This window comes from Malaclemys terrapin, chromosome 2, assembly GCF_027887155.1.
Source record: "Malaclemys terrapin pileata isolate rMalTer1 chromosome 2, rMalTer1.hap1, whole genome shotgun sequence".
NCBI lineage: Eukaryota > Metazoa > Chordata > Testudines > Emydidae > Malaclemys > Malaclemys terrapin.
In genome coordinates this window covers 237,769,295-237,795,084 of record NC_071506.1, presented here as the reverse complement: position 1 = coordinate 237,795,084, position 25,790 = coordinate 237,769,295, and the positions used below count along the sequence as shown (strand labels likewise).

The 25,790-nt window shown below is 46.1% G+C and overlaps 1 protein-coding gene across 2 annotated transcripts in view; it reads right to left on the bottom strand.

Moving 5' to 3' along the window:
• Positions 1-25,790, bottom strand: part of COL28A1 (collagen type XXVIII alpha 1 chain) — a 139,799-nt gene that overhangs the window by 105,200 nt on the left and 8,809 nt on the right. For both annotated transcript variants that reach the window (XM_054016739.1, XM_054016738.1), the window contains exons 7-11: positions 25,125-25,166; positions 24,294-24,320; positions 19,253-19,297; positions 14,097-14,141; positions 9,790-9,843 (exon numbers count right to left, since the gene is read on the bottom strand). In XM_054016739.1, coding sequence (XP_053872714.1) covers positions 9,790-9,843; positions 14,097-14,141; positions 19,253-19,297; positions 24,294-24,320; positions 25,125-25,166 — 213 coding nt within the window. The remainder of the gene's footprint in view (positions 1-9,789; positions 9,844-14,096; positions 14,142-19,252; positions 19,298-24,293; positions 24,321-25,124; positions 25,167-25,790) is intronic.

Genomic DNA, 25,790 nt, shown 5'->3' with positions numbered 1-25,790 from the left:
CTGACCAGTCCACTCCACTCATACAGGTACTGTTCAGTCACTATACATTTCTGTAGTGGGGTGGCTCCCCCACTCCAGCAGAAAAACGATTAAAGTCAGCCCTGGGAGAAGGTTGTGGCTGAGAGCTGCTAAGCTGGGCTGATTGGGGAAACGGCCGCAGCTGGGCCATGCCCCAATCAGGCCACAGCTGGCCTGTATAAAAAGGCTGTGAGCCAGTGGCCCAGAAGGAGTCTCTCTCCAGGCTGGGAGAGAACAGGACCTGGCTGCCTGCAGAAAGGATACTGGGAATGAAGCAGGGCTGGGGAGAGCCAGAGGAGCAGGGGAGCTCCAGGCTGGCAACTCCCCAGGCTGCAGGGCCTGGTCCAAGGCCCATAGAGGAACTGGAAGGCAGCAGGTCCAAACCCCCTTGCCTATAAGAAGTGGCTTTTACTCTGCAGTCTGCCCCAGTGAGCGGGGGCTAGATGGTGACTGGCAGTAGCCCACGACTGAGACAAGGTGGAGATTAGAGGGCTGGGGGTTTCCCAGAGAGGGAAGACCCATAGAGACTCATAGGGGGTATTGCCAGGGGACAGCCCCCAGGTAAAGCGGCACTGGGGTCTGGGAGGGACATGGGACCAGCTACAAGTGGGACACTGGCCTGCAGAGGGCGCCCATGCTGGGAAAGCCTGAGATGACCAGCAGGAGGCACCGCAGGGGTGCGTCCCGTATGTTTACAGTTTGATTACTTCAACAGCATGCACTGCAGGTTTCCCACCAGTAGCTTGGAATAACATCTCCCTTTGCCAATCAGGCTCTACAAGAACAAGTATGTTTTCAAAATGTGAACCGCCTGAAATGATAGAAAAAGCTTTTGTAACATGACCACTGGCTGCTCCCTTACACCACCCCAAACCCAAGTAGTTCTGCAATTTTTAGAAAAAAATTGAAAGCTGTCTTCAGTTAACTTACCATTGTCTCTACACTTTTCACTGTGATTACCAAGTTGTGTTCTGGGAGCTTCAGTGGACTGAAGCATCCCTTTCACACAATATTACAAAGTAACATTTTATATCCTTGAAATTCCACAAGAATGACTTCTGTGTCCCTCACTGAGTTATTTGAGTTATTTATTTGTGTATTGCCCTGTTCCAGGCCCCCTTGAATTCTACTGGTTGTTGTACCTCCACAGCCAGCTCACAGTACTATATAAGCCTGGCCCAAAGTACCTTCACAGACCGTTCCAAGATGAAGCATTTCTTTGATGAAGTTCTGGTTGAAGTTCCAGACAGGAACAACAAGCAGGTCCAGTACGAAAGCCAAAGGGACTTATGGCTAAAGAAAAAGCATGCCCAGAGGCAAGAGGAAAGGCTCAGGCTGGCTGCACAGCTTGAGGACAGGGTTTCAGCAAGGGAACAGGCACTTGCTTCACAGTTTCTGGAACAAGAGCAGCAGCTAAGGGAGAAGGACAGTACTCAACAGAAATAGCTTTTTTTTAGCAGCTAATATCACTAATGGTTGCAAGAGTAGCGACTCTGGCCGCGTCATCCACAGCATGGCCTGTCTCCCTTCTGCAGTACCCTGTGCTGCAGTCCAGAACAGCTTGGAAAACTCAATGGCTGGGTGGAAGACCTCTCAGATGGAGATAAAGGAGGTGCTGGTCATATCGAAGCCCTTGGAAGCAGCACAAGAAAGTGTGTGCCAATGTGCTCCCCACTGGACTACCAGCACTATAAAGAAGTTTCTGCATGGCCTGGAGGCAGAAGATATGGACCTGAGTGTGAAGGCAAATCATGCCCTGTCCTCCCTTCTCCAGGGGGAGACTCAAGACCCCTGCAGAGACCCAGTGCAGTCCTGGCCATAAGAACTCCAGAACTAACTTCTGGAGGTGGGCCAGGGTACCCAGGGGCAGGCTCAGGGTGTTGAGTTTGTGCCAGAGCATGGATGGGACTAGTTGGTTGAGCACAAATGCCCTTCCCTGCAGCATTCCTGTCCATCTCAGCAGCTGCTCAGCCACCATGCCCTCCAAGCCTTGCAAGAGAATGGTCCTATTGAGTTCTGGGCTTGCAAGAGATTGGTTGAAGGCAGGTATATTAGCCCTAGAATGATAAAGGCCCTTTTCCCTATAAACTGAAAAGGAACTACCTCAGGTGCCCTTATCTGACCTGAGTCCAATTAAGGGCTACCTGACACCTTTAAAAACCCATCCTCTGAGAGAGGAGGAGGAGACAAGCTGCTATAGGGATAGTGACAGCAGAGAGAGAGGCTTCTCCACTGAGAGGCTGCTGTCCTCCCTTCAGAGGAAACAACCATACTGAATGCGGGTTTAGGGGGAAGGACTGGCAGCCCAGGGCCAATAACAGGACATCACCCCCCCAGCGAGGGGTAGGAAAAGGTATTCCCCTTTATTTTGTGTTTGTGAATTTGTTTGGAGGAGGAGCACTCCTGGGGCCTGCCCGAAGGCCTACCTTGAAAATATTGATAAACCCAGAGTGGGAAGACAAACACTGTCCAGAGTGGAGCTGATTTAATCCAGGCCCTGCCCCCACCACCACCAAAGGAGGAAGTGCTAAGCCTGGCAGGACAGAGGAGGTGCCTTGCCACAACAGTTAGGTACAGCAATTCACACAGTGCCTCCAGCATGTAAGTTATTCCCAGTTATACTGTATGAGTGCTGTTGCCAGCCACTCTTGAATTATACTGCAGAGCAACATCAGCAAATTCCCAGTCCCAGACTTTCCCCCAGCAATGTACATCTTGTACTGCCCAGCTTTCTCCAGGACAATACAAGCTCATATAAAGTCTGTCATTTTATTAATAGAAAATTATATGCACAAATCCTGTTATCCCAAATGGAGTTTCCCAAACACATTGGTTTAGATAAAAAAAAAAGTGTATTAACTACAGAAATCTAGATTGCAAGTGTCTACATGTAATGAGGCATAAAAGTCATAATCGGTTACAAGAAAATAAAAATAAAATGCAACTAATGCCTAACTTAACAAGCTAAATGAATTCAGAGCAACTTCTCTCTCACCAGATATTCCAGCTGTCTTATGGCTGAATTCTTTTCAGTCAGGATCCCTCCCCCAGTCAATGCTGCTTCCTTTGTTCTTCAAGTATTGTTGATGCCATGGGTAGATATAAAGGGAGGAATCATTTGGGGCGTTTGCTGTCCCTTCTTATAGTTTTTTCTCTTCTTTGAGAATCATCTCTAGCTGAGGTTCAAGAGACAGAGAGTCTGCATGGACAGGAACTCCAAGCTATTTCTTTATCAAGATGTAGATTTTTCACCCATACTCTTTTTTCCTGCTAAAGAATGGCCACTTAACCAGACGATAATCCATTTGATTTAGCTGACAACTGGCGAAAGCGTCAGTTTGCCTTTTGTCTCTAAGGAACTGGTTTGTTTGTCTCTAAGGAACTGCTTTCCAGATTTGGAACATGTCTTAGTAATATCATACCATAGAATCTTATAACTTTACATTCAATGTTGCCACACATTTTACCATGACAATAATGATCAGCAAATTGTGAGTTTTCAAATGATAAAGTGCACTCCTTTTATAAGAATCACATCCATCTCGGATTATTTGATTTTTATAAGTGGTTGATTCTTACAACCAGGGTATAGGTTAGTATAGGAATAATTTTGTCCCTGTAGTTTTGATCGGTTGATTCTTATATCAGTGATTCTTATAAATAGAGTACGCTATACATTTCATACAAAGTATGCCTTGTGAGGTATCATAGTCCTGTAAAAGAGTCTATACCCCTATGGCCTTGGCTACACTTACCAGCTAGTTCGACGGCTGGAAATCGAAGTTCTGGGTTCGACTTATCGCGTCTAGTCTGGACGCGATAAGTCGAACCCGGAAGTGCTTGCCGTCGACTGCGGTACTCCAGCTCGGCGAGAGGAGTACCGCGGAGTCGACGGGGGAGCCTGCCTGCCGCGTGTGGACCAAGGTAAGTTCGAACTAAGGTACTTCGACTTCAGCTACGTTATTCACGTAGCTGAAGTTGCGTACCTTAGTTCGAATTAGGGGGGGTAGTGTAGACCAAGCCTATGTTAACCTATCAGGGATGTATCAGACCAAGAAGCTCCACGGAAGCAGTCTGGTTAATCGCAGTGAAAGAAATGCAGAGACAATGGTAAGATAAAAATTCTAAGCTTCTTTTTGTTTTCTAAAAATTGAATAACTACTTGGGTTTGGGGTGGGGTAAGAGGGCAGCCAGTGGCCTTGCTACAAAAGCTTTTTCTATCATTTTAGGCATTCCATATTTTGGAGGCCACAACAGTTCTTGTGGTGTCCAATTGGCAAAGGGAGATGTCATTCCAAGCTGCTGATGGGAAACCTGCAGCATATGCAACTGAAGTATTGACTGAATAGCACATCTTTAAGTGGAGTAGGCTGGTCAGCTACTGAGTTGGTTCTTGAAAATATACCCTTCCCTGAAATGTGACTGCCTCTCTGGAGTTCCTGCTTCAGGAAAAGTTTGCAGCTATCAGCACCCGGGATTGGGTCAGAATTCATGAAGGTTGATGCATTAGCTTCCACATAGCTTAGCCTTTTATGGTTGCATGCAAACACACAGAACTCCACAACCTTCCTCCTTACCCTCCTTCCCCATTTCTGGACAAAATTTCAAATCCGTCATACTTGGCACAAATGATTTTGTAATCTATGGACTGCATGGACTACCTTTAACTGAAGTGGACTAAATTTGTAAATGGAACACATTTCCACCTCCCCCACCCTCATACAGTTAACTGTTTGCAGGTAGCTTGTAAAACTGTTGAGTGGTTACAGAGTGGCACATTTACAGCCATGGCTATGTACATTATTATTTTTAAGAAACAGGAATACCCTAGCAAAAATGTGTGCCTTTCCAGTAAAACTTCATTTCCAAGGCATTTTTACTGTTTGCATTTCCTGGTGGGGTGGCGTGGGGGAGCCAAGTCAAGAGCGGCATATAATCCATCTGTAGTAGGTCCTAGCCGGGGCTCGACCCTTCTGGACAGGAGGGGAGCCACACCGACTCACTGCTGTGGGAACAAGTAGTCAGTTAGTCCCGGAACTCCGGCTCTTTAGTGCAGAGTCGGAGCAGCCACAGTTAAAGTTCAGGCCCTTTACTGCAGGGGCTGAGCGAGCAAATAGTTCAGAGCCCAGGCCCTGGATCAGGGCGGGGCAAACACAGTTAGGCTCAGGCCCTTGTTTGCAGGGGCTGAGCGAGCAAAGAGTTCAAAGCCCAGGCCCTGGATCAGGGCGGGGCAAACACAGTTAGGCTCAGGCCCTTGGTTGCAGGGGCTGAGCGAGCAGACAGTTCAGAGCCCAGGCCCTGGATCAGGGCGGGGCGAACACGGTTGGCTCAGGCCCGGGTTTGCAGGGGCTGAGCGAGGAAACAGTTCAAAGCCCCGGCCCTGGATCAGGGCGGGGCCAACACAGTTAAGCTCAGGCCCTTGTTGGCAGGGGCTGAGCGAGTAAACAGTTCAGAGCCCAGGCCCTGGATCAGGGCGGGCCAACACAGGTAAGCTCAGGCCCTTGTTTGCAGGGGCTGAGCGAGCAAATAGTTCAGAGGCCAGGCCCTGGATCAGGGCGGGCCAACACAGGTAAGCTCAGGCCCTTGTTGCAGGGGCTGAGCGAGCAAATAGTTCAGAGCCCAGGCCCTGGATCAGGGCGGGCCAACACAGGTAAGCTCAGGCCCTTGTTTGCAGGGGCTGAGCGAGCAAATAGTTCAGAGGCCAGGCCCTGGATCAGGGCGGGCCAACACAGGTAAGCTCAGGCCCTTGTTGCAGGGGCTGAGCGAGCAAATAGTTCAGAGCCCAGGCCCTGGATCAGGGCGGGGCAACACAGGTAAGCTCAGGCCCTTGTTGCAGGGGCTGAGCGAGCAAATAGTTCAGCGCCCAGGCCCTGGATCAGGGCGGGGCAAACACAGTTAACTCAGGCCCTTGTTGCAGGGGCTGAGCAGGCAAATAGTTCAAGACCCAGGCTTCTGTAGCCGAGCGTTGGGTGAGGGGGAAGCCTGCCACCCGTACGGAGGGTGGCAGGGGGGAACGCAGGCCCACCCACTCCACTGCGTTCCAGCCCGGGGCCCTAACAGCGGTTGCTGCCGCTGCTGGTCAGTGGGGTATCCAGACCGCAACACACTGACATAGGCTCACACTCAGTTGCAGCCGGACCGGGGTCGGCTATCCCCGGGCTACTTCCGTGATCCCCCTCCCCGCCTACCTCGGTCGTTGCGCCGGGATCGGGCCAGTCCACCTGCATGGGCTCCTCTCTGCCCGGGCTCGGCGGCAAGTCTGGTAGCTCTGCCGGGAAGTCCGGCCAATGGTCCTCAGGCGGCTCCTCTGGATAGCAGCAGGGGCTGAGGGGTTCGGGTCCAGTCTCACCCTCAGGGTTAGTGGGGTCCGGTTCCCAGGGGTTCTCCCAGTGGCGGGCGTGAGCGGGCTCCGGCGGCTCCTCTTCGTAGCGGGCCCGGGGTAGCTCAGGCCAGCCAGGGTCCAAGCCCCGGTCTTCAACGGTCTCCTGGGCAGGAGCTCCCGGCCGCACGTCTGCTCCCTGCGGTGGCTGGGCTCCAACTGAGCTCTGGCGGCCGGCCTTTATACTTCCTGTCCCGCCCCTTGACTTCCGGGGGGCGGGGACAGGCGGTGGTGGTCCCACCCACTCTGGTGCCGGTACGTGGGCTCCCTCTTCTGGACAGGAGGGGAGCCACACCGACTCACTACACCATCATTAAGAACATAAGAATGGCCATACTGGTTGGACCAAAGGTTCGTCTAGCCCAGTATCCTGACTTCCAACAGTGGCCAATGCCAGGTGCTTCCGAGGGAATGAACAGAACAGGTAATCATCAAGTGATCCATCCCCTGCCTCCCATTCCCAGCTTCTGGCAAACAGAGGCTAGGGACACCATCCCTGCCCATCTTGGCTAATAGCCATTGATGGACCTACCCTCCATTAATTTATCTAGTTCTTCTTTTTTTTTTTGAACCCTGTTAGTCTTGGCCTTCACAACATCCTCTGGCAAAGAGTTCCACAGGTTTACTGTGCATTGTGTGAAGAAATACTTCCTTTTGTTTGTTTTAAACCTGCTGCCTGTTAATTTCAGTTGGTGATCCCAGTTCTTGTGCTCTGAGAAGGAGTAAATAACACTTCCTTATTTACTTTCTCCACACCAGTCATGATCAGCAGATACACACTGCTAGCTAGCTAGGGCTTCTCATAACTTTTGCATTGGTTCATAGAGTGGAAATCCCTCCCATTACTGTATTAATAAATATTAAATTGGAGACAGAAACTTACCAGGTTCAAGGGTGGCTTCTGTCCCTTCTGTGTCTGCTGCAGGCTTTGCGGTGGGCTGCTCCTGAAGGGGCCATCAAACAGCTTCTCAGAGTACAGCCCCAGGATGTGCTGCTGATGCTCTTGCTGCAAAGCCTCCTCTGGGACCAGTTTTAGCAACAGTGTCACTCCACTGTCCTCATGTGCAGAGGTGAAAGTAAGCCGGTATGCCCTGGTACAACATACCGGCAAGAGCCAGTACACCAGACCGGCTTCCCCAGGAGGAAATTTAAAGGGTCTGGGGCTCCCAGCAGCAGCTTTAAATTGCTGCCAGAGCCCCACTGCCGCAGTCCCTGGGTAGCCGAGGTGGCCAGGACCCCGGGGCTCCGGCGGTGATTTAAAGGGCCTGGGGCTCCACTGCAGTAGCAGTGGCTGGGAGCTCCTGGCCCTTTAAATCACCACCGGAGTCCTGCCGCCGCTACCCCAGGGCTCCAGCAGCAATTTAAAGGGCCCAGGGCGGTAGCGGCAGCCGGAGCCCTGAGCTCCAGGGCTCCCAGCCACCTCTGTAGCTGGTAGCTCTGGCAGTGATTTACAGGGCCCGGGGCTCCCAGCTGCCACTACCGCAGCCGGAGCCCAGGGCCCTTTAAATCTCGTTCTAAAGGGCCTGGTACTCTAAAGGCCCTGCTTCTTCCTGTTGAGACCACACCCTTTCCGGTTGAGGTCCTGTCCCCTGCTCAGGACTCCAGCATACTGGTAAATCCTTTAAGTTACTTTCACCCTTGCTCACGTGGCACCTGCCGCTACTTCCCATCAGTCAATTCTGAGGGCAACAGGGTCAATGGCTCTGTGCTTGGCACGGTGCCCAACAACCAGTCAAACTCATCCTAAAAGGGGCATGATGTAAGCGAGTTGCTGAAGGCACGGTTCTGGTCTCTGGTTTTCTGGTTCTCGCTCTTGAGCTGCTTAATCCTCTCCCTGCACTGTTCACCAGTCCAGTAAATCTGGAAAGCTGCCAGCTTCTTTCTCATTTGCTGGTATGTGTGGTTATTCCTGGTACTCATACGAAAGTCCACAGTTGTACTGCCCTCCCACCAGATTTCACCAAAATCTGTCTGTGCCCAAACTAGCACACAAACAATTGCAATGTAGCCAGTGGTTGCATGGCTGGCAACTCGGGCTACCTGCCTGAGTATAAATCCACTCAGACCCCTGGGTACTTAGTCAGGTGGCCTGAGCCACCACCCACGCTATCCTGGCTACACCGCTATTTTTAGCTCACAAACTTGAGCAAAGTTTGTCTACTTCCACTGGGAAGCAACTTCCCAGCTGCAGTAGATGAACCCTAAATCTGCCGTGCTCACTAGAATGGAATATATAAACTAAGAGGAAAGCACCAATACAGTTCAGAAAAAGTAAATGCAATATACAATAAGATTAGCTGGTAATACGGTCCACGCATTGTCAATGTGAAATTACAGAAAGAAGCCAAGACTTCTAACTTTTGCAAAGCTTAAATCAGGATTAGTAGAGACATGGCTATTTCGCCACATGCATGAATAGTTTCTTTCAGAACCATTTTTTTTTTCTTGCTGAAATAATCCACTCTGGGCTTCCTTAATTGTGTTTTGCATGAAAGATGGACAAAAAAGAACAAGAAAAGCATTTGTCAGGAAAGGAAAAAATTATCAGACCAAGATTCCAATATAATTTATATCAAATATTTTCCACATATAAAACTGTTCCTTCGTGTCTTCAACTGGACTTGTTGCCTCAGGAACAAAACTTGAATATATCCCAAATTGTACACGCAATTCTAATGGAACCTAAAAATGGTATTTCATTCTTTAGGCTACCCATAGTTCTGCTGTAAAATGGATAACTTGCAGGTGTTAACCTCAACCCCTATATTTTGAAAGAGATGGTTGAGGATTTAACTGTACAACACTCATTGAAGATAATGGAAATTTTATGAGTAGAACAAATATATTTGCATAAATCAATTTGCTAATAATTTGTGAACAGGAAGAATGCCTACATTCCTCAAATACTTGGGCCAATGAATTCTAACTAGCTCTGGTTACAACTACTCATTATTTTGAACAATCTATCTTAAATATGTCAAAGGCCTTGGTATTCATTCAGGACCAACTCCTTGTCTAATGTTTTTTAATTCCATTTTTCAGTCCTCAGAACACAAAGCATTACATAAATACTCAACTCTTCTTAAGAGATCTTTCACATCTGAATATTTCCTAACAGCAAAACAGAAACATATCAAACAACTTCAACAATATTCAAGCACAAAATATTTCAGCCTAAAAAGTAATTTTGTAGCAAGCTGCCTGAACGAATTTAGAGCTTTGTCAGTAAAGCTAAGATTTACTACCCTGATGACACTGCCCTACTGTACATTATTCTCATGCTGAGCACACCACTGTCAAGAAACTCATGACATCGCAGTGATAAAACTAATCTAGCACTCTGCTTATCTTGCACACACTCCATATTCCACACAGACAGTCCTATATCTTACCTTATTTCCTTGAATACCTTTTGGACCTGGCTCGCCTGGAGGTCCACTGATTCCCTATACCAAAATAAATATCATAGAATTAGTTTTCTTTAAAGATACATAAGTTTCTTTTGAATGTTGTCTTGAACACAATACTGTAAAATATCTTTGGGGCTAGAGCGGTCTTTGTTATACATTTGTACAGTGGCTAGCACAACAGAGCCCTGGCCTTGAGGTGCTACCATAATACACATTAATAATAATAACCAGCTCTTGCAGAAAGAATATTTTACTTCTACATATAATTTGCATGTATTTAATTTGGAGCTTCTTGTTCCTCTTTCTCCAGCTCCAGACTCTGTGATACTTCCATACTGCCCCTTATGCCTGGAATTCCCTTCCCTGGCAAGTTCACTAAACCACCACCTTCTCTCTCTCTCTATTCAAGTCTGTAAAGAAACCACTTCTGTGAGGCCAGCTATCTACTGTTGAGTTGTGGTTTATTTTGATTTTCTGAAAAACACTGCATTCTGCAAGATACTTTTAGAACTAGTTGTTACTGTGGCCACAATTGTGTTCTCAGACACAAAGAAAACAATCCTCTGACCTCTGTGAGTGGTATGTAAGTACCCAGTCTGCAGCACTTACACAAAGGCGTGGGGTATGAGTGTGTCCATATCACAAATGGGTGGTCAGGCTGCTGGGTGCAGGTTGATGAGTTACTGTGAGAAACAGCAAAAATGTGGAACTGACTGTTCTACATCCTATTCATTTAGCCCTTAAAACTCTCCTTGACACCCAAAGTAGATCTCTATCTCCATAGTCAGCTAGTGGGAGTCCCAGGACCACTTGGCAGGTTGCCCATAATGGGGTTGTGCAGTGCACTTCATTGCAGCTCCCAGCAGCAGAGCTGATCATCAGGTCATTGTATCTGTCTATAGGTATGTCTACACAACAAAGGAAAACTTGTGGCTGGCCATGTCAGCTGATGGGCTTGTGGGGCTGTTTCATTGCTGTGTAGACTTCCGGGCTTGCCGTGTAGCCCAGACTCTAAGACCCTGTGGGGTGAGAGAGTCCCAGAACTTGGGCTCCAGCCCAAGCTTGGAAGTCTACACAGCAATGAAACAGCCCCACAGCCCAAGCCCAATGAGCCCAAGTCAGCTGGCACAGACCAGCTGTGGGTTTTTCTATGCTGTGTAGACATACCCTATGAGGCCTCATGGAGTTTTCCTGTTGGATGGGCAGAGATACTCATGAGCAATAAAGAAGTTTCAACCATGAAAACTGCTTTTTATTACAGTAGAAAGTTTGGGAAATACTAGAAAATGTTATGCTGGTAAAAAGAAAAAGAACTGGCAAGAATCTGTTTCCCTGATTTTGCACCCTCTGTGGCAGGCTTGGCAAAACTATCAATTTATTGTACCTCTCCCTTGCCTAATAAACCATACCAATTGCTCTACAAACCATGCAACAACACACCAGTATTCCTAAATAATCGCAAAATAATGTAGTTCACAAATCATTTTAAAAAAAACATCATAACCATCAACAAAACAGTTAAAATTCTAATAGGCAAATTATCAAATCACACAACCTAGCAAAGAATCCTCCCATAGAAACAAGCGGTATAGCTAATGTTGTCTGTGTCTCCTTTCTGACTGAGGTTGAGACTAGTTGATTTGTTCAGGTAAGGCTGGTGACAGTATGTGTGTTTGTATGTATGTAAATGTCTGCCTTTATTCTGTATTTCCTTGTTCTGAGTTGGTTATTATTTGCCACTAACAACCTTAACTGGTTTTTGTCAAATTGTTGTGTGTTTAAATAAAAACAAATTCTACTTTATTCTGTTAATAAATGAGGGACTTTACATAAAAAAACAAAATAATTTTAAGCCTATGAGAACACAAACATTGAAAATAATTCCTAACAGAAGTTTTGGAAATCACATCACTCTTTTTGATGTATTTGTCTTGGTGAAAAATAGATTACCAAGAAGTGGGATGAAGAAATGTCTGTGCAGTAGAAAATGTGCATCAGGCAGGATGTCAGGGAATCTAATAATGTAATTTTCTGTAAATGAGATCAATCACTATCCAGTTTATTGTTTGGCATGTTCCTTTTGGTCACTGAAGGTACTGTATTCCCATTAGTAATTATTTAGTTGCCACAGTTCATAGTTACAGTAAATCGCTGAGCATATTGGATTAATCCTCGATCTGTTTTTATTTTCCAGCAATTTTTTGCATCAGAAGTCTTCCAAACAAACTGAATATACAGCATAATATACTATAATATAAATATAATATAATTCGGAAATATAATGTTCTATAATATTAACAATATCCAACATTAGTTTTGAAACAAGGGTATCACAGAACTAAAAACTACATTGACTACTGTACATTGAAAGGAAAAAAATGTTCAGTTCATTATGACTTCACCTAAAAATAATAGGGTTGTTTTCCTACTAAATTGTTCCGAAGTTATTTTTTACAAGAATTCAGAAATGGCTCAATTTGCAACAGTTAGCTGCTGGGTATTTTACAAAGGATGCATAACTGAACACACACTGCATGGAGTGTTTAGTTTCTGTAGGGAAATGGTGATTATTTGATTTGTCTCATTTTATGATAGGTCTAAATCTCTCTGATTCATGATGTTTCTATCTAGAAATAGTTGGGCTGGGCGCAGAAGTGGAGTGGAAAAACTCTATGCACTTTCCAAGTACCAGCATATGGAGCCACTAGGGAGACATGCGTCTGATGAAGTGGGTATTCACCCACGAAAGCTTATGCTCCAATCAGGGCCGGCTCCGGGCACCAGCTTGTCAAGCAGGTGCTTGGGGCGGCAGCTCCGGAGAGGGGCGGCACGTCCAGGTATTTGGCGGCAATTCGGCGGACGGTCTCTCACTCCGCCTGGGAGCAAAGGACCTCCCGCTGAATTGCCGCCACAGATCGCGATCGCGGCTTTTTTTTTTTTTTTCTTTGTCTGCTTGGGGCAGCCAAAACCCTGGAGCCGGCCCTGGCTCCAATACATCTGTTAGTCTTAAAGGTGCCACAGGACTCTCTGTTGCTTTTTAGAGAGACACAAGTAACTTCCTGAGGTCTCTGCCATACTAAGCAAATATCTCCAGATCCCTGTCCTCACTCTTTCTCTGTAGAGGGACTGTGGAAGTTACTGGAACCCAAGGTTACCAGTAACCCCAAGAGAGAGAGGCAAGATATGGGCCTCCTACAACAGATAATTAAAAATAAGTGAGATTGGAACTGGGGGATTGGCAGCAATGAAGGAATTGTCCATCATCCCTTTTCAAGCAACAAGAAGCATTTTCTTCCCAATGAGATGGGACCTTACTTTGACTCATCACTCTTGCTACTGAAACTGTCATGTTAGTGTTCAGGATCTATCAAACCTGTGTGCTGCCTGCACTGCTATATGTGTCATAAACCTCTTACAGTCAGAACTGGAGCAGCTAGAGACACACCATAGGCACTGTCTGTGCCAAATCCTGAACCTAAAGTGGTTTGACTTTGTGTGAAATGCCAAAATCTCACAGAGATCTAGCCTTCCTCCAGTTGCTCATTACATTCAAAGCAGCACTACATGCTCTTTGGCTATGTCACCTGGATGGACAAAAATATGCCAGCACACCATGCTCTCAGACTCTCCATCGGCGTGCAAAAGCACGCGTACCTTGACCCTACATGGCGTCGCCTGTGGGGCTGCCCCAGAGATTCATGGATTTTCAGGACTGAGCCAGATCTGGGAATTTTACTCTACAATGTCTAGTGTGATGCCATCAACTGTGGTCACACTGGCTGATGCAATGGGTCCTCAGTAGACTATGCACATTTGATGATGATATTGACATTTGAGCTCCTCAACCAATTCCATCTCTCCAGCTATCATTCATCTGGGCAGTACTCTGCCCATCTTGCTGGCATATTGGGGAGTCTGCCATATATGGTCATTGAGGGGTGAAGCCTTTAGATTCTAGCTATGTGATTTGGCAGCTACATAGGTGTTATGTGGTCAGTCTAACAGGAGAAACTTCTCCCACAGTATGTGGAAAGCTCTACAATTGAGGATTCCAACTGAGCCACACAGCTCTGGCTAGGCTCTGTGCCAGATACATAGCAGGGGCCAGGATTTGGTCCATAAAGAATTTTCTGAAATTCATAGAGTTGCCATGATTTACTTTATTTGTCAAAATGTGAAACTTTGCAGAGTTTAGCAATAAAATGGATTGTGTGATAAATACAGAGCAACGTTACAGAGAACAGCATAAGTAGTACTCTTTATTATTTAATAACTTTCAGCTTACTCACCTGTGGTCCCCGCGGTCCTTTTCGTCCAAGAGGGCCTTCTAAACCCTGGGTGGGAGGGAAGGTAGCAATACACTTTATCAATTAACTGCATTTAGAACCACATATTGCTAAAGCACAGTATTGAAAATGTAGCCCAAATTGTTTTGTTCTTTATAATATACAAAAAGACCAGATTTGTTTATACCATGTCTCCACTCATGAATTTCCTCTGGATTTCATTCCCTGCTCCACTATGGCTATGTCTACACTTAAAATGCTACAGCAGCACAGCTGCAGCCCTGCAGCTGCGTTACTGTGGTACTTCAGTGTAGACAGTCACTTCAGCAACGTGAGAGTTTCTCCTGTCGCTGTAGTTAATCCGTCTCCCCAAGAGATGGTAAAATTCTTCCATCAACCTCGCGCTGCCTACACCGGGGATTAGGTCGGTATAGCTATGTTTCCTCAGGGGTATGAATTTGTTGTTTTGTTTTTAGTAATTCTGTTTTTCCTTTGAATTGTCTCTTGATGTTTGATCAAACACCTTTATTATAAGAGATATACAAGGTGGCTTAGGGAATGTTTACATGGCAATGTAAGCCCATAGTTTGAACTCAGGCTCAAGCCTACCCCCCCTTCCATCTACACACAAATCACCCTAACTCAGGGTTCAGATCAACGACCCAGGATTCAAGTTCTATTGGTTTGCAGTGTAGATGCAGCTCGACTGGACAAGTGCTCTTGAAGTCTGCCAATAGTATCCCACAATCCCACAAGCTAACTTTTTGTCCTCTAGACAGTCAAATCTTCCTACATTGCCCCATGAACAAAGGGCTAGAGTGGCAACATTTTGGGAGAGCGATAGGAAGTCTGGGATATGAGTGGTTGGACTCAGACCCACATAATGTAGTGTAGATGCTGGAGCCCCAGGGTTCAACAATTCCTAACCTGGGGTTACAAATGCATGTAGATCCTCAAGCCCTAGGTTAATGAGCCCAAGGTCTGTTAATTCGAGTTCTACTAATCCTGGGTTTATATTGCAGTGCAGATGTACCCTCAGAAATCAATCCCTATTGATAGATAAGAGTTAGTTGGTTGCTTAGCTGGTTGTCATCTGATACATGTTCTGAATCTCAATTTCTATTGATATAACTGATGGAAAATCTTTAACAAACCCAGCAATGATCATGTTCTCTGTGATACAGGGGCTGAGTCTGATCTCACTTGAATAAGTTTTACACTGCCATAACTTCAACTGACTTTAACCTAGTTACTTCAAATTACGCATCAGAATCAGACTTATCATTTTCAAAAATCATAAAAACCTTTATCTTCAAAAGTAAACATGCATTTATCTATTATCTTATTAGCTGACACATTTATGCTCCATAAAAAAAAAATTTACTAGTTACAGCTACTGTCCAGTTCCAGTGTAGTTCATAAATCTGTCTTTCTGCTGTACTAGTTTTTCACTATTTACCAGAATGCACACTTAGGGATGGTCCACACTAACCCCCCCGTTTGAACTAAGATACGCAACTTCAGCTATGTGAATAACGTAGCTGAAGTCGAAGTATCTTAGTTCGAACTACAAGGTACTTACCACGGGTCCACACGCGGCAGGCAGGTTCCCCCGTCGACTCCGCGTACTCCTCTCGCGGAGCAGGAGTACTGGTGTCGACAGCGAGCACTTCCGGGATCAATTGCTTACCGCCGAACCCGGAGGTAAGTATAGACATACCCTTAGTGTTTAACTCACATCTGGCTCAATTACAATTTGCTTCCCAAGTAAAAAAGAATTTTAGGCCAATCCAGATGTTCCCCTGTTTTTTTCCTCCTCATCCTCTCTTCATTTTTTTATATTTCTACATATACAGAAGTCAGTGGATCTGGCTGTCCTTTCCACAGCATGTGTCTTGTTTTGATCTTGTAATTGTCCTGATGAATAAAGCAGCTGATGGAATGGAATGCTTTAAATGTCACTATTTCCTCATCTTGAAATAGATTCAAAAGTTTAAGACATTGTATGTATCCCGGCATCTGAGGGCCTGATCCTGCAGGGATTAACTACTGAATATAGTGCTTGCTACCATGAGTAGCCACAATGATTTGATGCACATTTGCAAAATTACATGAAGATATGGCAAAGCAACCACTAGAATGAAACAAATCATGATAGTTAGTGTGTGTAGAATCAAACCTACACTGAGAATATGCATAAATGGTTAGAAGCAGTTCTGATTTCAAATCAAGACAAGTTTTCTGCATTTTGAGCCATTGTCTATATTCTAGTCTGATTTGCATTTAGGAAAACCCATCTTGCAGGCAGTGGGAAATATCAGATGCTCCGTTGAAGTCAGTGTAATTAATTAAATTAGAAGAAAGAAAAATAAACCCTCCTCCTGGACAGCCAACAATACTGCCTATTATACTGCAATGCCAACCACTGCATCTTCTAAATTTGTTTCTGAATATTGGAGTTGTGCTCTTGACACTCCTCTTATGTGTGTTCAATGTCTGATAATTTTTCCAGAGGCACAGATTTTTTTTTTTTTTAATTCTTGAGAGGTGGTTGGCAGATTTTCAAATGTGCGTTGAGCTGGTAATTCTGTGGATGACTAATATAACTCTGGTCTGTTCAGTAACTTCTAAAAGTGCTTAATCCATCATAATTTCTTTACAGATCCTTTACAGATGTCAAATGTTTTTTTCATCACTGTCCTTAATGCAAATTAAATAACAGAGGAACACTCTGCTTAGCTTTCTGTAGTCTTGGCATATGGTTTTTATGTCCGATCCCCTGGGCTGCTTTGTCCATGTTATTTGCCAGCTTCTGAACAACTTCCTTTTATCTTAATACACATTTCACTTAACCTCCTACTACTTTGCACGTTGCCCAAACTTGTATTCTTTTTTTCATGTGAGATGTGCAACTCCTCTATTTCTTTAATGTCATTATCTCTTCTGATTCACTTGTCCTTAAAGATATTTCTGAACCCCTGCTATTTCACATGATCTGGTAGGTCTTTCTTTGTGACAAATCTTATTGCTTAAAAGTATGTCCTAGCTGCCAACGGAAATGTTTCACAAACATCTGCTTTGTTAACTTACATCAAATGACTGCTCTATAGGCACTAAGAAACTTTCCAGTTTTGCCTCTGATAAGGTGTACATATTACAGAGACTAATAGCGAAGAAAAATTGTAAATATTTTGGTTATATGATGTCATTACAAAGCTAATTGATGCCTCTTAAGAGTTACCACTATTCCTTTTATGTCAATTGATTTTAAATTGCTTATATAAAAGTCTAATCCGTTTCAATCTAATCATAATGCATGTCTATATAGAAAGGGATAGGCTATGTTATCTTTCCCCTGGGCCTGATTTAAAATCAATAAAGTTAACAGGATGACTGCTATTGTCTTCAGTGGGGTTTGGCTCAGGTCCTATATGCATCTGTAATTCCCTTTACAGGATATATTCAAAAATAGGGACAGAATATATATAGTATGTGTATAATTAGGGGCTGGGCATAAATTAGGTAAAGTATGGCGGGGGTCCTTAATTTTGTATGTTTGTTTCAGTGTTACAGAGTATTACAAGGGGTAGGTGAGTCTTGAAAATCACCAAAATATGTGTTATGGAATTTATGGAGAGCGCCTTATAGATAGGGCTGGTAGCAGTTTCTATTATGGTTGCTGAACACTAGAAATTATAACTTTCAGTTCCTTATAATTTTGCCAGACTCTAACTGTTTGGGCTGAAATTTTTCATGCTGGATATCTGCCTCAAGCAGTTCAGCTCTCTCTGAGAATGAGGCTAGGGAAAAATATATTACTTAAATATATTACCATGTTAAAAAGCTTCGGTAACGTTTTCTTTGAAAAGTTCTAGCACTCCCATGTTTTGGAGAACTGGGACTTTCCAGGCAGAGAGCCTGGGCCTAGGAGCTGGAATGGGATGGACAGTGAAACTGTATAAGGGAAAGAAGGCTGGGACTGGGAACTAGTATGACTGGAGAATGTGGGTGAAGGGAAGAAAGAGAGAGAAATCAGACAGGAGTGGGGAACTGAACTGTGTGGACAAGAAGGCTGGGACTGGGATGAAACATCTGAGCAGTGGAGACTGGGAGTGAGATGAGATGAGACTGGAGGCTAGGTGAGGAGACTGGGAGTGAGATGAGGAACTGGGGTGGGGAATAGATGGGACTCTGACAGGGACAAGTTGGAGGGATAGGGTAGAAAGGGTCAAGCTTATGGGGAACAGCCAGAAGGGTCCGGCACACTCCCTCCAGAGCCTGGAATGGAACCCAAGATTCCTGAATCTCACCCAGGGCTGGCTCTGGCTTTTTTGCCGCCCCAGGCAAAAAAGCCTCTGGCCGCCCCCACTCCCCAGCGCGGCAGGGGAGGGCGGCCGGAGCGCAGGGGGAGGGCGGTGAGCCCCGGCCGGGGCTCCGCTGTCCCCGGCGGCCAGAGCGCCGGGGGGGGGGGGGGCGGCGAGCCCGCCGTGGCTCCGCTGTCCCCGGCGGCCAGAGCGCCGGGTGGAAGGGGGCGAGCCCGCCGCGGCTCCGCTCTCCCCGGCGACCAGAGCCGGAGCACCGCGCCGCGCCCCTCCAGGTGCCGCCCCAAGCACAAGCTTGGTGGGCTGGTGCCTGGAGCCGGCCCTGGTCTCACCATTCCTCTGCCAACAGCAAATATCTTCAAAACCCACCGGCAAACTGTCTCATCCCTCTCGAGTGCTGGTCCACATAGCGGATAAGTACTACCACCCTCACTTTACCATACTCCATTAGGTCAAGTGGCAGAGGTCTGTGAGGTGGATCTAAGGGTTCCAGCCCTGCTGGTGACCCATGTGGGTTCCAAAATGATGCCACATGATGGAATTTCTGGTTTTGGTGTTTGCTTTTTGAAAAACTAGGAAATTACACACAAAAATACTGTTTTAAAATAACATTATTAAGGTTTCAAAGTCAATCTGTCAAAAGTTAGGATATTCCAGATCTAAGGGTGCCCATGCAATCCCAATTCAGCCCCCCCCCCAATGTGTATATGCATAATGATGCATTCTTTAATCACATGATCCCCACCTGCGTCATTTAGTGCACAGATTGATGGTACTTATGTATGTGCTCCACAATTAACACCATGGACGACATTTTAATTAAAAAGTTGTACTTACTCTGTCCCCTTTTAACCCTGGTGTCCCACATTCTCCTCTTTCACCCTATAAAAAATTAAAATTTTTATAATTGAACAAGATTTTTTGATTAAATAAAATGCATTACATAAGTTTTGGTATTTTCTGAAGACGTGTAAGCACTGTAATTATATCAAGTTCTGCAGAAGTTCAGTTCTACTCAGCATATCTAAATTTATCTTCCTAAAACTATACATAACATAACAAGTCAAGATATACCACATCTACCACTTCCCCCCATCCATAAGTCTTGTTACCCTGTCAAAGGAAGCTAATAGGTTGGTTTGTCATGACTTTTTTCTTGACAAATCCTTGCTGGCTTGTCAACGTAAGAGACGGGTGCATCTCTGGGTTCATGGGTAAGATTTTTCCATGACAACAGATCTGCTCCCTTAAACTGACTGACTCCTTGGCCCATAACTGCACAGGAGCAAGGACCCACTGAAACCCAGAAAGAAGATGACACAGATGCTAGAAAACAAGGGACAGATGTGATAACCTTTTACTCCTGTGGACAACAGGGGCACTCATTTTAAGACTGCCCCTAGTTGGAGTGTAAGTTCGGGCAGATCTGGACTGGCAAGAATAGGGCCCACAGGAAAAGTCCAGAAAAACTCACAATCCCCATTGAAGTAGAGGGCCAACAGACTCTGGGGTATGACCAGACATTTATCCGAGAACAAGTAGCCTAGGCGACAGGGAAACCCAAGAAGGGAAAAATCCCTATTAAATGTATCCATGGCAATGTTCTATTAGGCATCCCACTAGGACAATAAGATTTTTGATGGGCTCCAAGACCAGATGAAGGTATGTGTCTCTGCAGACCTACCTTATCCTGTAATATTAGGCTGAAACTGGTCATATTTCCCTGAGCTCTGGCAGAAGCTTCCCTTAGCCCAGGAACTCGAGGAAGATACCTCAGAAGACGTATTAGGCATCCTGTTCCCCTTTAAGAACCCTGACCTTCTCACCTGCCAACCCAAGGAAAGAAAATCTTGGAAGGAAAAATTGGTAGTGGGGAGAGAGTGGAGGGAAGAGGCAGATGTGGTTCCTTCCATGGCTGTAATAGGGAACACAGATGCCAGAGCTGATGCCACTGACAATGATGATCCCAGAGAAGGACCATCCATGAGACCAAATATACCACCACTGCTGCAAATGGATCCAGAGAAGTTAATTGGATTCTTGGAGTTTCAAGGAACTTCTTGAGCAAAGGAACAACAAGACCTTGAGCTGAGCCTTCGAGCAGGTATCCATGGTGGACGACAAAGAGTAGACCCCATAAAGGGCCAGCAGTATCCACACTTTGCCCTCAAGGAGGACTTATTATACCATGTAGACCAAGACACGTAGACACAAGAGATACGGATGCACCTGTTAGTACCTCAGATACATCGCAGTGAGTTGCTGCACTTGGCACATGCAACCCCATGTGCAGGGCATCTTGGGAAAGGCAAAACGCAGTCTAGGATCCTGGCCCGATATTTATGGCCAGTAGTCTTCAAGGAAGTTGAGAATTTCTGTACCTCTCATCCTGAATGTCAACTGACAGCCCCCAAGGGAATCCCGAGAGCCCCACTAGTATCTCTCCGCTTGGTGGAGACCACCTTTGAAAGAGTGGGAATAGACCTTACAGGTCCCCTAGAAAGGAGCACCTCAGGGCATCAGCACATACTTGTCATCGTGGACTATGCCACCAGGTACCCTTAGGCCATACCACTATGTTCGACACATGCTAAGACTATCACCAAGGAGCTGCTGAAGATCTTCACATGGCTCAGGTTTCCCAAAGGGGTCCTGACAGGCCAGAGGATGAATTTCACATCCCAGATGATGAAGGAAATATGGACATTCTTAAAAGTCAAGGCCCCGTGGACATCCATGTACCACCCTCATATAGATGGCCTAACAGGTTCAACCAGACACTTAAGGGGGGCTCAAGACACCAGACAACGGCAACTACTCACAGCCTTACTTTTTACCATCAGAGAGGTGCCCCAAGCTTCCACAGAGTTTTCGCCCTGCAAACTGATAAATGGACAACAACCGAGGGGCATATAGTCAACCTGGTATGGGAAACCTGAGAGAGACAAACACTGAGAGCTGAAAATGTCAGAAAATGGAGGCTATAAGGGCGTATGCTAGAAAAACCTGAAGGAAGCACAGGGACAATAACAACAGTATAACAAAGAGGCATGGATGCATGTCTTTCAACTGGGTGACTGAGTCCTGTTGCTTCTTCCAAGCTCAGAATTGAAGCAAATGGCCTAGTGGCAAGGCCCTTATGAGGTGATAAAGAAAGTGGAAACTGTGGAATACTTGATCAGACAACCAGGAAAAAAAGGGAACAACAAATCTACCACGTAAATGTACTGAAGCCCTGAAAAGGCAGGGAAAACTGTTTTATCTCACCAAACCCTGAAAACTGGTACTAGGACCCCAAGCTAAAGATTGCCTAAAAGGTTCAGTGATCCTCAGGGAAAAAATTAAATAAGAAAGCAAACAGGCACTCCATCTGCTGGCCGCTTTCCCAGGGGTATTCTCAGCCCCACCTGGGAAGACATTCCGAACACAACACCATATTAATACAAAACCTGGTAAGGTAATACAAGAAGGGCTCTAACCGATCCTCAACAAGTTGAGGGGGGGTCACTGAGAAAGAGATCAGGACCATGCTGGAACTCAAGAGTGATAGAAGAGTTCCAGAGTGACTGAAGCAATCCTATTGTGCTGGTGCCAAAGCCTGATGGCTCACTACATTTCTGCATAGATTTCAGGAAGGTGAACACAATTTCTAAATTTGATAGCTATCCATGTCCTGAGTGGATGCTCTTAGACCAGCTGGGAGAAGCCCAACATATCACCCCTTTATATTTGACAAAGGGGTACTGGCAGATCCCCTTAACACCAGTGTGTCTGGAGAAGACAGCCTTTTCTACACTGTTAAGTCTATTCCATTTTAAGACCATGCCCTTCAGGTTACACAGGGCAGTGGCCACCTTTCGACATTTGATGGACCAATTGCTCCAACAACACAGCCAATATGCAGCGGCATACTTGGATGATGTAGTTATCTACAGCAAAGGTTGGGACTCCCATTTGGACATGGTAGCCACTGTCCTCTGATCACTGAGAGAAGCCAGATTAACAGCAAACCCTACTAGATGTGCAATAGGGAAGGAAGAAGCCTGGGACATGGATTCAGTGGAGGACACAACTTGGTGGACAAGGTTCATGTCTAACAGGCATAGAAGGCCCCCATGCCAAAAAGCAAGTGCATGCCTTCCTAGGCTCAGCTGTCTACTACCACCGATTCATACTTCATTGTGCACAGGGCCGGCTCCAGGCACCAGCCGAGCAAGCTCGTGCTTGGGACAGCAGATTCCACGGGGCAGCATTCCGCCCAATCCTAGGGTAGCACGGCCGCTTTTTTGTTTTGTTTTGTTTTGTTCACCGATCCAGCCGCCCTGTAGGGGGCGGCAGCATGGAGGAGGGGAGCGCCCTGCTGGGAGCGGGCTGCGCGTTTCCTCTGCCCCAGCTGGTGCCAAGACTTCAGCAAGCCCAGCAGGGCAGCCCGCATCCTTCCCTCTCCGCCGACCGGAGCAGCGCAGAGCCCTCCCGGCAGGCGACGCAGCGGTCGGGGCCACGTGGTGAGTGCCCCGCTGAAGCCCTGGCCGCCCCCCTTCTTTCTCTCACCCCTCGCTCCCTCCCCCGCCCCTTCCCCCACACTAGCCGGGGCACGTCTGCAACGCAGGGAATCCCCCTGCACCCTGGCTCTGGACGCACCACAGGTTGTTTTTTTGTGTGTGTTTTTTTTCCTGCTTTGCCGCTCCAGCCGTGCCGCAGGGTTTTTTTTTGCTTTGCCGTTCTGGCCACCCTGATTTTTTTTTTTTTTTTTTGCTTGGGGCGGCAAAATAGCCAGAGCCAGCCCTGATTGTGCAACAGTAGCAGCAGTGCTAACAGATTTGACTGAGGATTCTGCCCCAAGATGGGCGTTGTGGACACCCATTTGTGAAAGGGCCTTTCAAGAACTCAAGACCACACTCTGCAGACACCTAATACTGTATAGCTAGAATTTAGAAAAAGAGATCATATTACAAACGAACGCATCAGAGGTAGGGCTAGGGTGGTCCTTTCTGAAGATGTCAATGGAGAAGAATGCCCAGTAGTATATATCAGCTGGAAACTCTTCCCCTGGGAGAAAGCATACTCAGTGATAGAAAAAGAGTGCTTGGCTGCCAAATAGGCAATAGAGGGCCTCCTAGGAAGCAGGTTCACGCTCGTTATGGACCACATGCGTCAGTGCTGCCAAAATGTGATGAAGCAGACAAACAGGATAATGAGGTTGCTACCTGTCACTACAGCCTTACACCTTTTGGATACAACACCTGACGGGAAGGTTGCACTGTAACGCTGATTTTCTATTCTGGGAAGGAGCATATTTCAGCCAAGGCAGGGCCTCGGCCTTGCAGGGGAGGATCTGTAATAGGGTTTACAAACCCCATACTGAGCAGAGGCAGAAGGGGGAGAGGAGTCTCTCCTACCTACAGGCAAGCAGCCTGACCACATCCCCACGCAGCTGTCACAACTGCCAATCATGGAGGCAGGCACCTACAGCTGAAACAAGGCCTGCTCAGAGAAGTAAGGGAGGCAGAACACCAGGCTGCCTTCAGAAACACAGCCAAAAGGGACTGAAGCAGACGACTTGGCCTAATGAGAGGCCAGGAGCCAAGAACTGTCCTAACCAGGGGCTAACCAAAGAGAGCCAGTCAAAGGGCTGTAGAGACCCCCTTGAAATACCACATCAAGGACCAGTGATGCCCCAATCCTCCAAACACACACATGATTAACTTTATTGCCATGAATAGTCCTATTGATTTCAGTGGAACTGCTCATGTAGTAACATTTATATCTGCATATGTGTTTGTGGGTTCAGGGCTTAAGACAGAACCTTCTGCTGAGTATCCCATGTGGATTTTCATCAAGTGACAATCTGGACTTAGGTTCTTCACAAAGATCTTACCTTTTCTCCCTTGTTGCCAGGATCTCCCTATTTAAAAAAAAATAAAAAAAGATTAAAAAAATAAAGTGAAGATACAGGACATACTTAAATTACTAACAGGAAAAATATAGATAATCTTATCAAGTATAATGAAGTTTAAATATAGTTATAAGAAAGCCCATTTAAGTTGTCATCTTCTGTAGGCTTCAAGAAATGGTGTTGTCCCACTCCATACAAACCCACCCCATAACAGTAGATAGACAAATATGTCCTTTACCAGAAAAAATTTCTACTGCATTCCTAGCAAATATAATCTCTACCCTAGACTGATTTTCAAATTAGATTGAACTATTGCATTACTGTCAAGTTTATTGACTGTGAATCTTCAAGAGTTCAAACTGAGGGAATACCAGATGAGGGACCTATTCGTGGCAACTATGCAGATGAGATCTTTATTATGTGAACTTCAGTTCTCCCTTGCAGATAACTATAATGCTGGTCAATGCAATACACTGTCACTTCAAAAGTTCCTGCTATCACAAGGGCCCTATTTTAGGAAAGCACTTAAGCACATGCTTAGCTTAAACAGGTACTTAAAGTGCTTTCCTGAATACAGATGCTTTTCTGAATCAGGAGCTAGTTCAGATACATATTATAAATGATAATATGAAACATCTGCATAAAAATTTGAAATCTAGGACTAGATTCTCAGTTAGTGTAAATCAACATAGCTCTCTTCAAGTCACTTGAGCTATGCCAGTTTATACTAGGTAACAATCTGGCCCTAGCTTTCTAAATTATGATATTCTCAAGAATAGATCTTAATAAGGAAATACTAAGTCATCTACATACCTCTTCACCTTTTTCTCCACTTTCTCCTTTTTGAGAATCACCCTGTCAGGAACAATGGAACCCAATCAAAATATGCAGCACTGTTTTACCGAACATTACCAAATTAGAACCAAGATATACTGATTGAAAACTAACTTAAAAGGCTCCATCTTCTCTTCTACAATGAAGCATATACAGTGCAAAACTTTGACAACACAGAAAACTAAAGCACAGTTATTAGATGCCTGGGATCTTAAGCAGAGGTGAAAGTAAGCCGGTACAATCCGGTACGACGTACTGGCAAGAGCCGGTACGCCGTGCCAGACCGGACCGGCTTCCCCAGGCCAGCGATTTAAAAGGCCTGGGGCTCCAGCCGCTGCAGGGAGCCCCAGGCCCTTTAAATTGACACTGGAGCCCTGTTGCTGGAGCCCCGGCGGCGGCCCAGGGCTACGGCGGTGATACGACTACCGCAGCAGAGCCCCGGGTGCTTTAAATCGCCGGAGCCGCCCCGGGGGTTCCCAGCTGCCACCGCTACCCCAAGGCTCGGGGCTCTGGCAGAGATTTAAAGGGCCCGGGGATCCACTGCAGTAGCGGGGGCTGGGTCCTTGGCCCTTTAAATCACTGCCGGAGCCTTGGGCTGCTGCCATTACCCAGGGGGCTCCAGCAGCGGGGCTCAGGCAGCTATTT